Source organism: Pocillopora damicornis, chromosome 4, assembly GCF_964200805.1.
Source record: "Pocillopora damicornis chromosome 4, jaPocDami1.2, whole genome shotgun sequence".
Lineage (NCBI taxonomy): Eukaryota > Metazoa > Cnidaria > Anthozoa > Scleractinia > Pocilloporidae > Pocillopora > Pocillopora damicornis.
In genome coordinates this window covers 5590699-5602894 of record NC_142673.1, presented here as the reverse complement: position 1 = coordinate 5602894, position 12196 = coordinate 5590699, and the positions used below count along the sequence as shown (strand labels likewise).

The 12196-nt window shown below is 41.1% G+C and overlaps 1 protein-coding gene across 1 annotated transcript; it reads right to left on the bottom strand.

Moving 5' to 3' along the window:
• Positions 1–881: 881 nt before the first annotated feature.
• Positions 882–7575, bottom strand: LOC113684008 (uncharacterized). The gene is made up of 3 exons (XM_089202600.1): positions 7014–7575; positions 6354–6659; positions 882–5939 (listed from the first exon to the last, which is right to left on the bottom strand). The coding sequence occupies exons 1-3, from the start codon at positions 7573–7575 to the stop codon at positions 1876–1878; spliced, it is 4932 nt and encodes a 1643-aa protein (XP_089058726.1). The 3' UTR covers positions 882–1875.
• Between the last annotated feature and the right edge of the window lie 4621 nt (positions 7576–12196).

The window sequence follows — 12196 nt, the reverse complement described above, 5'->3', positions numbered from 1 at the left end:
AGGAGAAATTAGATGCCAGTCACTCCTTGTGGGTTAAATTGTTGAGCTGCATGAAAATGTTTTGGTTGTTTTTGATTGTTTTGATTGTTCAGTTCAGGTGCTGCATCAAAATGCAATAAAAGTTTCGGGTATCTTTTGACGGCAAGTTACACTAACGGATACTTCACATCTCGGACATTTTTCGTGAAGGATCCACTGTTTTAAAATCATTTTGTTATTTGTGAGCGGTACTGAGTCACGATTGCATGACGTATGACGGAGGGCAAGGGCTTTTTTTCACTCTTCTTACGGTGGAGAGGACGTGGCACATATTACCAAACTACATTTTGAAACTTTTTTCCGTGATATCTATTTAAAGAATCATTAAAAAAAACTTGCGCATAGGAACCACTTATCATTAATCGCCTCCCATCCCCCTAGGGATAAATGTTTACCGATCCCTTCGCCTGATATGAATTATGTCATTTCATATTTCTGTGATTTCAATTCTCTCTTGAGAGAACTTCTTATACATCATGTTTAATTTCTTTCAGCTTAACTTAGCAACTTCGAGCCTTCACCTGCCATGAAGTAGAACAAGCGAGCAGCAGTTTAGATGAATTCATGTTGGTCGGCGATCCGGCGACTAGCATGCTCTGGTAGACGATCAAAACACAAGATTCCCCAAATCTTTCCCGCTCGCAAAGACAGCTATAATTTGAAGGTGTATTTTACTAGCTCCGTTCAAACAAGTCCAACACATCAAATCCAACAGTCAGTGGTAGACTGTCGGTGTGAGAATCGAAGCGTTTATCTAGTTGAAGAAAAAAACAACTGCCCTTCATTCAGTATGTCGTAATGATGAAGAATAACTGCTTTTATTCACAACACAGTTCATCTGAACATCTTAACGATTGTAGTAAAATAAATGGTCTAGGCAACAAGACTTTACAAAATTAGGTACAATACCTGAGATCTAACGAAATTTTTGTACGAAAATGTTCCTGGTACCGTGCTCGGATTAACCTTCTTAACTCCTAACCGACGATTTTTTTGGGCAAAATTATGGGATACGTGGCCTTCCCTTTAAATTCGAAGAGGTATTTTTTAACTTGAGGGTCATCATCCGAAGTCAATCTAGAATCCTGAACTAGACAATTGTAAACTGCTCGTGGGACGAGTCATTAAAATCTTTATCGCTAGGAAAAATGGAAAAAAGCTAATTTCCCAAAGAATTTATTTAATAAAGTAAAAAAAATTAGCGTTACCCTGAAGTCGACATATATATTGAGCATGGAGATCACTTTATAAAAGTACTTAAGATATGACGAATTATAGTTCCTCGCAAAGAAAACAAACAAATGAAACCAAAAGATTTTGAAAACCTTTGAAAATCTACTCTACTGGAGAAAACGTTTTATCGTCATGCTTGAGATTACATATGATTTCCTGACAAAATCATTTCAATTAAGTTCGAGTATACGGCTAAATCTTGAAAAAAAAAAACTCTGCGCATTTTATTATGATAGAGGGCCTCTTATGAAAACAATTATTCCATATTTGCTTGGGCTAAACGACATATCACTTTCGAAAGTATATTACACTAAATTTGCTTGCTTAATATATCAATCGCTTTCGAAAACAAATAGTTATGCTTGGCTTGATTATTTAACTATTCGCTTTCGAGAAAAGAATGCTCTTTGCGTTTTTTAACTGCTAACTGTTCATCATCTCTATTTTATGAATTGTTCTGTCCCTGGCGCGCTCTTTATAAGAATGTTTTGCTTTAACAATAGCTGAGTGGGCGGCTTCCACTTTCTATACGGTGGCAATTAACATTTTCTAGCTTTACTCAGTCCAGTACATTCCGTTACAGCGGGTTTAATTGACTCATGGCTATTTGGTTGTAGTAGACACAGGCCAATTTGCAAAATCAAATGTCACGTTGTCGCCAATCAGCATAAAAGAAGCCCACTTAGAGACCGCTACAAAGCCATTGTTTCTCATCCATTTCCTAGCCTCGTGAAGAGATTCACTGGCGCTTTCACCGCGGAACAAGTGCTCGTAGAAACAAGTCATGAACTTCTCTGTGGCTGTGTCATCTAAGGCCCACCGTGCCGCCAAGACTGAGCGAGCACCGGATCCTAAGAACGCTCGAACGATTCCAATAATGCCCTCGGCTTTAATCTGTCCACGTGCACTGTGACAACAGCTTAGTACCACCAGTTTAGCTCGAAGCTTATTTCTTGAAATGTCTTCCATCGTCAAGAGGAAGGCTTCTTCTCGTGGAACATAGTCAGCGGGACACTCTGGGGAAAGGACAATCTCTCCTCTTTCAGCATCACCATGAGCAGCTAAATGGATCAGACTCACTGAATGTATTGCTTGAAGTACAGCCTGCTTTGTCGCGCGATCTCCAATCAAAGGTGTCACACCAAGAAGTCTTCCAATCATCTCTGCTTCCTTTCTTGCACATGGCAACCGTGTTATATTCTTGCGTCTTCCCTTGTAAATCACCTCTCCAACCTGAGGGTCACCGACTATCAATGCACCTGTTTGACTGTGATAGTATGGGGGACTGTCCTGGATATGCTTGAGAGTCGTCAAAGAGGGAACGATGCGTAACCTGAATGTGTCTGATACAAAATTTCCTCCATTGTCAGTTAAAGCCGCAAATGGTACCTGGTACATACAGGAATCAGGGACAATGATAATTTCGGACTCATTCTGTAAAGCGGCCACAGGAGCGATGATTATCTTTTGGCACAAGTGAAGATACTTTTTGATAACTTTCTCTTCACAATCACGCAAGAGCGGTTGATTTTCATGGTCAAGTGACATCGATTCCGTGTCATCTAGAGATCGATCTTCGCAATTCTGTTCGGGTAAAATGCCAAGGCCACGGAAGCTTTTCCTAAAAAATTCATCCAAGTCAGGGACTAATCCGGTCACCACGTTTTTTTCCAGGCTCACTTCCTCTTTTGAAAAAAGAATAGCTCCTGTTGCTTTGAGAATCCAGTAGCGCATATGCTTTTCTCCAACAGAAATGTAGAGGCATGCACAGTCAGTTTCCTTTGCGACAATGTTTTGAATCCCATACCATGATTTTGGATCGCCTGAGATCTGCTCTACAACAGAGTACCGAGCTGCCATCAAGTCGGCTAAGCCCCTCGCCCGTCTCAGCTCCTCGACATAGAGGGCGTCTTGTGGCTTTGCCGTGGAAGAAAGCAAGCTACTGAGCAACTCGTAGGGAAAGGTGCCGTGCTCCTCCAAAAGTGATGTTTTAAACTGGTCGTTGTCTTTAAGAAATCCTCGCAAAGTGTCGAATATTTCAATGGTTTGGAAAAGAAACGAAAAGGCTTCTCTAAGATCATTTTGTGATACCTTCAACACCGTTAGACCACGAAGGCATCCAAACTCAAGCAAGCTGTGTCTAATATCCCTGCTTAATGAGAGAGCTTTTTCGAGGTATTCCTCGGCCATGTCATATTTACCAAGCGATTGGAAACACAATCCTATATCTCTGTAATTAATAACAACACCCTCTTTCGTACCATTTTCCATGTGAACTTCGAGGGCTTTCTTCTGATATTCAAGAGCATCGTCGTACTCACCACGCTTATGAGAAATATGCCCAAGGAGTCCGAAACATGCTGCTTGTCCTCCACTGTCACCTATTTCCCTCCAAATTGTCTTTGCTCTCTCTAGAAAACGGTCAGCCTCTCCATATTTACCGAGGGACATAAACAAAGATGCAAGGATTCCCAAAGTGTCTGCCTCTCCTTTTCTTATGCCAATTCTTCTATATATACGTTGGGCTTTCTCTAGGTATTCTCGGGCCTTGTCATAATCGCTAAGCGATTCAAACAGTCTTCCGAGGCTCCGGTAGATTGTTGCCTCTCCATCTTTGTCATTAAAATCTTTTTTGATAGTGAGAGCTTTCTCCAGATATTCTCGGGCCTCGTCATATTTGCCAAGCGATATAAACAGTGCTCCAAGGTTTACATAGTTTGTTGCCTCTTCATTTCTGTCGCCAACCTCTATTTCAATAGCGAGAGCTTTCTCCAGGTATTCGCCACCCATGTCGTATTTTCCAAGCAATGCGAACAGTGGTCCGAGGCTCCCGTAGAGTATTCCATCCCCTTTTCTGTTGCTAATTTCTTTTCTGATAGCGTGAGCTTTCTCCAGGTATTCTCGGGCCCTGTTATATTCGCCAAGCGATGCAACTAGTGATCCGAGGTTCACGTAGGTTGTTGCCTCTCCATTTCTGTCGCCAATATCTATTTTGATAGCGAGCGCTTTCTCCAGGTATTCTTGGGCCTTGTCATAATTACCAAGCGATTGGAACCCAGCTCCGAGGTACAGGAAGATCGTTGCCTCTCCATCTCTGTCGCCAATTTCTATTAGGATCGCGAGTGCTTTCTCCAGGTATTGTTGGGCCTCGTCATATTTCCCGAGCGATCGGAACACTATTCCAAGGTTCGCGTATGTTTTTGCCTCTCCATCTCTGTTACCAATTTCTCTTTGGATAGCGAGTGCTTTTTCCAGGTTTTCTCGGGCCTTGTCATAACTGCCAAGCGATTGGAACACAGCTCCGAGGTTCCCGTAACTTATTGCCTCTCCATCTTTGTGGCCAATATCTCTTCTGATAGTGAGAGCTTTCTCCTCGTATTCTCGAGCCTTGTCATAATTGCCAAGCGATTGGAACACAGTTCCGAGGTTTCCGTAGTTTGTTGCCTCTCCTTCTCTGTCGCCAATTTCTATTTTGATGGCGAGAGCTTTCTCTAGGTATTCTCGGGCCTTATCATAATGGCCAAGCGATTGGAACAGCGCTCCGAGGTCCCCGTAGCTTGTTGCCTCTCCATCTTTGTCGCCAATTTCTATTTCGATGGCGAGAGCTTTCTCCAAGTATTCTCGGGCCTTGTCATATTCGCTAAGCGATATGAACAGTGCTCCGAGGTCCCCGTAAATTGATGCCTCTCCATCTCTGTCGCCAATTTCTATTTGGATAGCGAGTGCTTTTTCCAGGTATTCTCGGGCCTTGTCAAAATTGCTAAGCGAGTGGAACACAGTTCCGAGGATCGCGTAGCTTTTTGCCTCTCCAGCTTTGTCGCCAATTTCTATTTCGATGGCGAGAGCTTTCTCCAGGTATTCTCGGGCCTTGTCATACTTGCTAAGCGATCTGAACAGTGATCCGAGGTTCCCGTAAATTGATGCCTCTCCATCTCTGTCGCCAATTTCTATTTGGATAGCGAGTGCTTTTTCCAGGTATTCTCGGGCCTTGTCGAAATTGCTAAGCGAGTGGAACACAGTTCCGAGGATCGCGTAGTTTTTTGCCACTCCAGCTTTGTCGCCAATTTCTATTTTGATGGCGAGAGCTTTTTCCAGGTATTCTCGGGCCTTTTCATACTTGCCAAGCGCTTGGAACACTGCTCCGAGGTTCCCGTAGATTGTTCCCTCTTCATCTCTGACACCAACTTCGCTTTGGATGGTGAATGCTTTCTCCAGGTATTCTCGGGCCTTGTTGTATTTGCCAAGCAATTGGAACACTGCTCCGAGGTTCCCGTAGATTGTTGCCGCTCCATCTCTGTCGCTAATTTCTATTTTGATAGTGAGTGCTCTCTCCAGGTATTCTCGCGCCTTGTCATAATATCCAAGCGATTGGAACACAGTTCCGAGGCTCCCGTAGATTGTTGCCTCTCCATTTATGTCGCAAATTTCTATTTTGATGGCGAGAGCTTTCTCCAGGTATTCTTGGGCCTTATTATATTCGCCAAGCGTTCTGAACAATGTTCCGAGGATCGTGTAGATTTTTGCCTCTCCATCTCTGTCGCCAACTTCTATTTTCATAGCGAGAGCTCTCTCCAGGTATTCTCGGGCCTTGTCGTATTTGCCAAGCGATTGGAACACTGCTCCGAGGTTCCCGTAGATTGTTCCCTCTCCATCTCTGTCGCCAATTTCTATTACAATTGCGAGTGCTTTCTCCAGGTATTGTCGGGCCTTGTCATACTTGCCAAGTGATTGGAACACAGCTCCGAGGTTCACGTAGCTTGTTACCTCTCCATCTCTGTCGCCAATTTCTATTTTGATGGCAAGAGCTTTCTCCAGGTATTCTCGGGCCTTTTCATACTTGCCAAGCGATTGGAACACTGCTCCGAGGTTCCCGTAGATTGTTCCCTCTCCATCTCTTACACCAACTTCTATTTGGATAGTGAGTGCTCTCTCCAGGTATTCTCGCGCCTTGTCATAATATCCAAGCGATTGGAACACAGTTCCGAGGCTCTCGTAGATTGTTGCCTCTCCATTTATGTCGCAAATTTCTTTTTTGATGGTGAGAGCTTTCTCCAGGTATTCTCGGGCCTTATTATATTCGCCAAGCGATCTGAACAATGTTCCGAGGATCATGTAGATTTTTGCCTCTCCATCTCTGTCGCCAACTTCTATTTTCATAGCGAGAGCTCTCTCCAGGTATTCTCGGGCCTTGTCGTATTTGCCAAGCGATTGGAACACTGCTCCGAGGTTCCCGTAGATTGTTCCCTCTCCATCTCTGTCTCCAATTTCTATTACGATTGCGAGTGCTTCCTCCAGGTATTGTCGGGCCCCGTCATATTTCCCGAGCGATCGGAACACTATTCCAAGGTTCACGTATATTCCTGCCTCTCCATCTCTGTCGCCAATTTCTATTTTGATAGCGAGAGCTTTCTCCAGGTATTCTAGGGCCCCGTCATATTTCCCGAGCGATCGGAACACTATTCCGAGGTTCTTGTATGTTCTTGCCTCTCCATTTCTGTCGCCAATTTCTATTTTGATAGCGAGAGCTTTCATCAGGTATTCTTGGGCCTTCTCATTTTCGCCAAGCGATCTGAACAATGTTCCGAGGTTCTCGTAGGTTGTTGCCTCTCCATTTCTGTCGCCAATTTCTATTTTGATAGCGAGAGCTTTCTTCAGGTATTCTTGGGCCTTGTCATATTTCCTAACCGATTGGAACACTGTTGCGAGATTTTCGTAGCTTTTTGCTTCTCCATCTCTGTTGCCAACTTCTATTTGGATAACGAGTGCTTTCTCCAGGTATTCTCGGGCCTTGTGGTATTTTCCAAGTGATTTCAACACTCTTCCTTGGTCCATGTAATTTGCAGCTATGCAACTTTTGTCACCAAGTTTTATGTTTATTGCAAGTGCCATCTCCAAATATTCTTTACCTTTGTCATATTCTCCTAAAGAACATCGAAGCATTCCTAGTCCACTATAACACTTTGCTTCTCTTTGTCTGTTTCCGGTCGTTTTCATCACGTTTATTTCGAATTCAAAAAATTTCTTTGCCTCTTCAGGGTGAAGTAAAAGTTCCCTGCGGTATTCTTCAAAACCTGGTGTAGTGCGTAGAGTGAGCCACGCCCTTTTCACTGTGGTGCGGATGCGTTCGTCAAATGATTTGGCAACTGGACTGTCCGCGCTTAAATCACCGTTGTTTAGTAAAATCAAGCATTCTTGGCACAACTCAATGGCTTTAAAGACCAAACCGGTGTTGAGAAGGAAAATAGCGACAGTTACACCTATTTTGATGGCTAGCGCGGTAATTTCTTCTTCTGTGTTTTTCATTTGGCCTTGATCACTGTAAGTTTGAGAAAAAAATGTAGGTCAGGCATATGACACCCGAAAGATCCTGCTCAAGGGTTCATGGGTGTGAACTTTTTCAGAAATCTTGGTTTTCTCATTCGGAGGTCCTACCCTGTATTGAAATGAAGCGTTTACGAGACTAGAATCAGCATGAGTGTGATTGAATTTCCTGGTTCATCTCACAAAAATCTGATGTTTATTTAATGACTGCGCCATTAGCGTTAGAAGTTTTCTTCTAGAATGAAGTAGGGGTAACTGCATTTAAATGATTGGAACCAAGTGTTTTTTTCTGCTACTCCATATATAGCCTATAACATTTGGTACATAGGGTTCCTTATTCTAACCTGTTTAGTTTCCAATTCGGTGTTTGTTAAATTTTGTTAAATCAGTCGATGTGTAGTTACAGATGTAATAATATACATGAAAGAATCACTCAGTTGTGATTGGTTAAGATAAATGTAGTTTTCAGGTAATTTAACGCAGAAGAGGATTAATTCAGTGCAAGCAAGTAACAAACCAGACATTCTGATTGGTCAATAATCAAAGAAACTCATAGATAGCCTATACTGTGAAATACTAGATAGATAGCCTATACTGTCGACATGGATCAGACAAATAGCGGCAAGTCACCTAAAATTCGTTTTCTCTCCTACTTTCATATTTTGTAGCCCAATACGTCCTAATAATTGTGGTGTAGTTTTTTCGTGAAAATATATTTTAAATTTCCAATAGAAATAATTTTTTTCGTTCGACCGCTCAAATACGCAAACTTTCACCCTGAATAGATCCCGAGTTGTGTTTCATTTCCTGCCCCAGAAGCCATGATTGTTAAACATTCGGTCAATCATCACGTACAAATACTATACGGTTTAAAGACAGAAGCTTCAATTCTACTGTGATCGATCTTGTGATGAAAATCCAACCGTTTAAACGCAATGAACACGAGGAGATGACGTTTCCTGTAAAACAAAGTAAATTGTTTCATTTTGCATGCTTAAATCCATCAATGTTTATAAAATTCAAAACCGAAATACAAGTACCGTAAGGGGAACACTTAATATTCAGGGTAAATTGCTCAGCGTATTTCTTCATTTTCCACTTTTAAACTAGGAATAAAGTTGGTGAATTTATTCATTCTTCCATGATTCGACTTGTATTTTTCTCACAAGAAAATCCTGTCCGAGATTGGCCCGAAAATTCAGGTGTTCTAGACATAAAAGTAACAACATCATTACTATTCGTCATCGCTTTTGTGGCGCGTTTAGTGCTCTCAAACTGCTAGTTTCACAGCCAAAGCGAAGCGGAAATAAAAATGTGAGAGTAACAGGGATGACTGATGTGACTTTTCAGGATGGTCCAGGTTCATCAGAATGTTATCAATTGTTGTATATTTTTTAAAGAGTGTCGAGCCATGTAAATCCTGACTCTAATGTCACCCACACATTAGTATTATCAAGCACTGCAAACAATGAACCAACACGTTCCATCTGGTTACCATGCACCATGCAGCCATGCCTTCGCCGTACAAAAATTTTGACGTTTAAGGTGTTCACACCGTGGCGGTCAAATTATTGACTGCACCGGCTAAAAATTCGTCCTCGAAATTTGGTCTACAAAGTTTTGAACGCTTGGGCGTCCAAATTTTCGTACGTTTGGCGTGATTCCATGTGAACGAAACGCCCAAAGACATGAATTTTCCACGGGTCGAAAATTTGTCCGTTACTGTGTGAACGTAGCCTTAGTATCTTCAATGCAAATCACACCCAATAGAAAGTATAAAGTCTCGAAAAGTGGAAAATCGCGGAGGTGGCTTACCTTGTGAAGGCAGATGATTCACTTGTACTTTTATCAATCTTTTAATGAAAACCCAAGCGGTCTAAAAAAAGGATCGCTAAAGGCTGACGTTCCCTGTAAAACAAAGTAGATTGTTTCATTTTTCCATGCTCAAATCCATCATTAGTTATATTAGTTAGATATAAAAAACCGAAATACATGAACTGAAGAGGGAACATCTTTCACTATCTGCATTCTGGAGAACAAAAATATATACGAATTTAATTTATCCTTTCTTAATTGAATATAGCATGATTGAACACTGACGCTCTAAACAAAAATTATGTACATAGGCTATGTAAAGGCACCAACTTTGGCAAATAAGTTGACCTGTGCCACCTTTATGAATATATCCAATACTAACCAAAACCTGTAAACTTCAGTGCCTCGCCATTAAAAAAATTACAAGTCATGATTGTAAAACATTCAGTCAGTCATTTCATCCAAATATCCTACCGTTTTAAGACAGAAGCTTCAATTGTACAGTGATCGATTCTGTGATGAAAATCCAACCATTTAACGCAATGAGCATCAGCTGAGGGCTAATGTTTCCTGTAAAACAAAGTAAATTGTTTCATTAGGATGTTCAATTCTATCAATGTTTATCAAAGTTAGACTAACAAAACCGAAATACAAGTACCTAAACCGGAGCACTTGAAGCTCAGAGTAACCTGCTGAACTTTTCTTTTCTTTTTCTTCCACCAAGACGAACACTTTCGAGGGTAACATTTACTAAAATAATCGTCTTGGAGAAACTCACACTAATAACTTCATCTGTTTAGCTTATATAGTAAATTATGTAGTGTCTTTGTTATTGATGATGCAAATCACACTCATTAGAAAATGAAAAGTTCATCAGTGAAGAGTCCATCATCACACCCAAACACTGAAAAATACCCTATTTAATTGTACTGCTGTCATCGATCTCGTGATGAAATGAACACTTGCAATGAACACTTGAGGGCTGACGATCCTTGTACTGAACAAAGTACAATCTTTTTCATTTTTGCATGCTCAAATGCATTATTGTTTATAAAATTCAAAACCGAAACACAAGTAATTTAAGAGGAACACCTACTATTCGGGTAAATTGCTCAGCATCTTTCTGTATTTCCACTTATGAATTAGGAAAAAAGTTGATGAATTTATTCATTCTTCCATGATTTGACTTTCATTTTTCTCACAAGAAAATCCTGTCCGAGATTGGCCCGATATATCAGTAGTTCTAGGCATCAAAGTGTCATCATCATTACTATTCGTCATCGCTCTCAAATTGCTAGTTTCATAGCCAAAGCGAAGCGGAAATAAAAATGTGAGAGTAGCAGGGATGACTGATGTGACTTTTCAGGAGATTAGCCTCAAGGATCCAGGTGCATGAGTATGGTCCAGGTTCGTTCCCTCTCCCTCCCCTCCCCAAAATGTTGTCAATCTTAGTAAATTTTTTAGAGTGTCGATCTATGTAGATCTTGACTCTGATGTCACCTAGTCATTACGTTATCTAAGTCTTATCCAGATTAATACTTTTAAGGGTAACTCTTAGTGAAGTGATCATCTTAGGCTACGTTCACACGGTACCGGATGAATTTTCGACTAGCCGAAAGTTTCGACCGGACATTCTGTACAGACGGAACCGTGTGAAAGTTTCGGCCTGTGCAGATGGAACTGATAACAGGATAAATTTTGCGACATTTTTGAGTGTTTTACCCTATCCTGATGTGCAGAACGCTGCTTAACCCCGAGCAAATGGCGTCCAGTGTTTTTGTTGCTTCGACGTCAGATGTGCGACGTTTTTTATGTTGATTTTCTGACATTATCAAGACACCAACACAACGTCGCCTGCTTGCGTGGTAAGTCCGGCATGGCCTACACATTTGCGAGATAATGTTATGCAATAACTCTGTATTATTATCGAGCACCGCAAACAATGAACCAACACGTTCCATCATCGTATAAAATTGTAAACATGTTCTTTAGCCTAATTACCACGCATCCATGCAGCCACGCCTTCGCCGTACAAAAATTTTGACGTTGAAGGTGTTCACACCGTGGCGCTTTAATTATTGACTGCAACGGCTATAAATTCGTCCTCGATTTTGGTCTTTAAAGTTTTGAACGCTTGGGCGTCCAAATTTTCGTTCGTTTGGCGTGATTACATGTAAACGAAACGCCCAAACACACGAATTTTGCACCGGTCGAAAATTTGTTCGGTACTGTGTGAACGTAGCCTTAGTATCTTGATCATGCAAATTGCACCCACTAGAAAATAAAAAGTCTTGAAAAGTGGAATATCGCGGAGATGGCTTACCATGTGAAGGCAGATGATTCACTAATACTTTGATCAATCTCTTAATGAAAATCCAAGCGGTCTAAAAAATGAACACTAAAGGCTGACGTTCCTTGTAAAACAAGTCAATTGTTTCATTTTTGCATGCTCAAATCCATCATTAGTTATATAGGTTAGATATAAAAAACCGAAATTCATGAACTAAAGAGAGAACATCTTTCACTATCTTCATTTTGGGACAAAAATATCTACGAATTTCATTTAACCTTCGGCTTAACCCACGTGATTACACTTGATTAGACAAGATGCGTTAAAAGAGCAGTAAATGAGATGACCAGTTTATTCTTTTCTTAAAACTTATCATTGGACAAAGCTTTTTTTTTATGATACTCCTCTGGACATAAAAATTTCATAACTTCCACCAGAGTTAGCAAAGGGACTCCACTACTTCTGATTAGCCATATTCTTTTAGGTCTTTTAATTATT

What these genes read in the sequence shown, in the direction of transcription:
- LOC113684008 (XM_089202600.1), bottom strand. Translation starts at nt 7,575, where the DNA reads ATGAAAAACACAGAAGAAGAAATTACCGCGCTAGCCATCAAAATAGGT. An exon ending in CGTTATCCAAATAGAAGTTG is followed by an intron (nt 6,660 to 7,013) that starts GCAACAGAGATG and finishes CTATCAAAATAG; the next exon opens with AAATTGGCGACAGAGATGGA. An exon ending in AACATTGTTCAGATCGCTTG is followed by an intron (nt 5,940 to 6,353) that starts GCGAATATAATA and finishes CAATTGTAATAG; the next exon opens with AAATTGGCGACAGAGATGGA.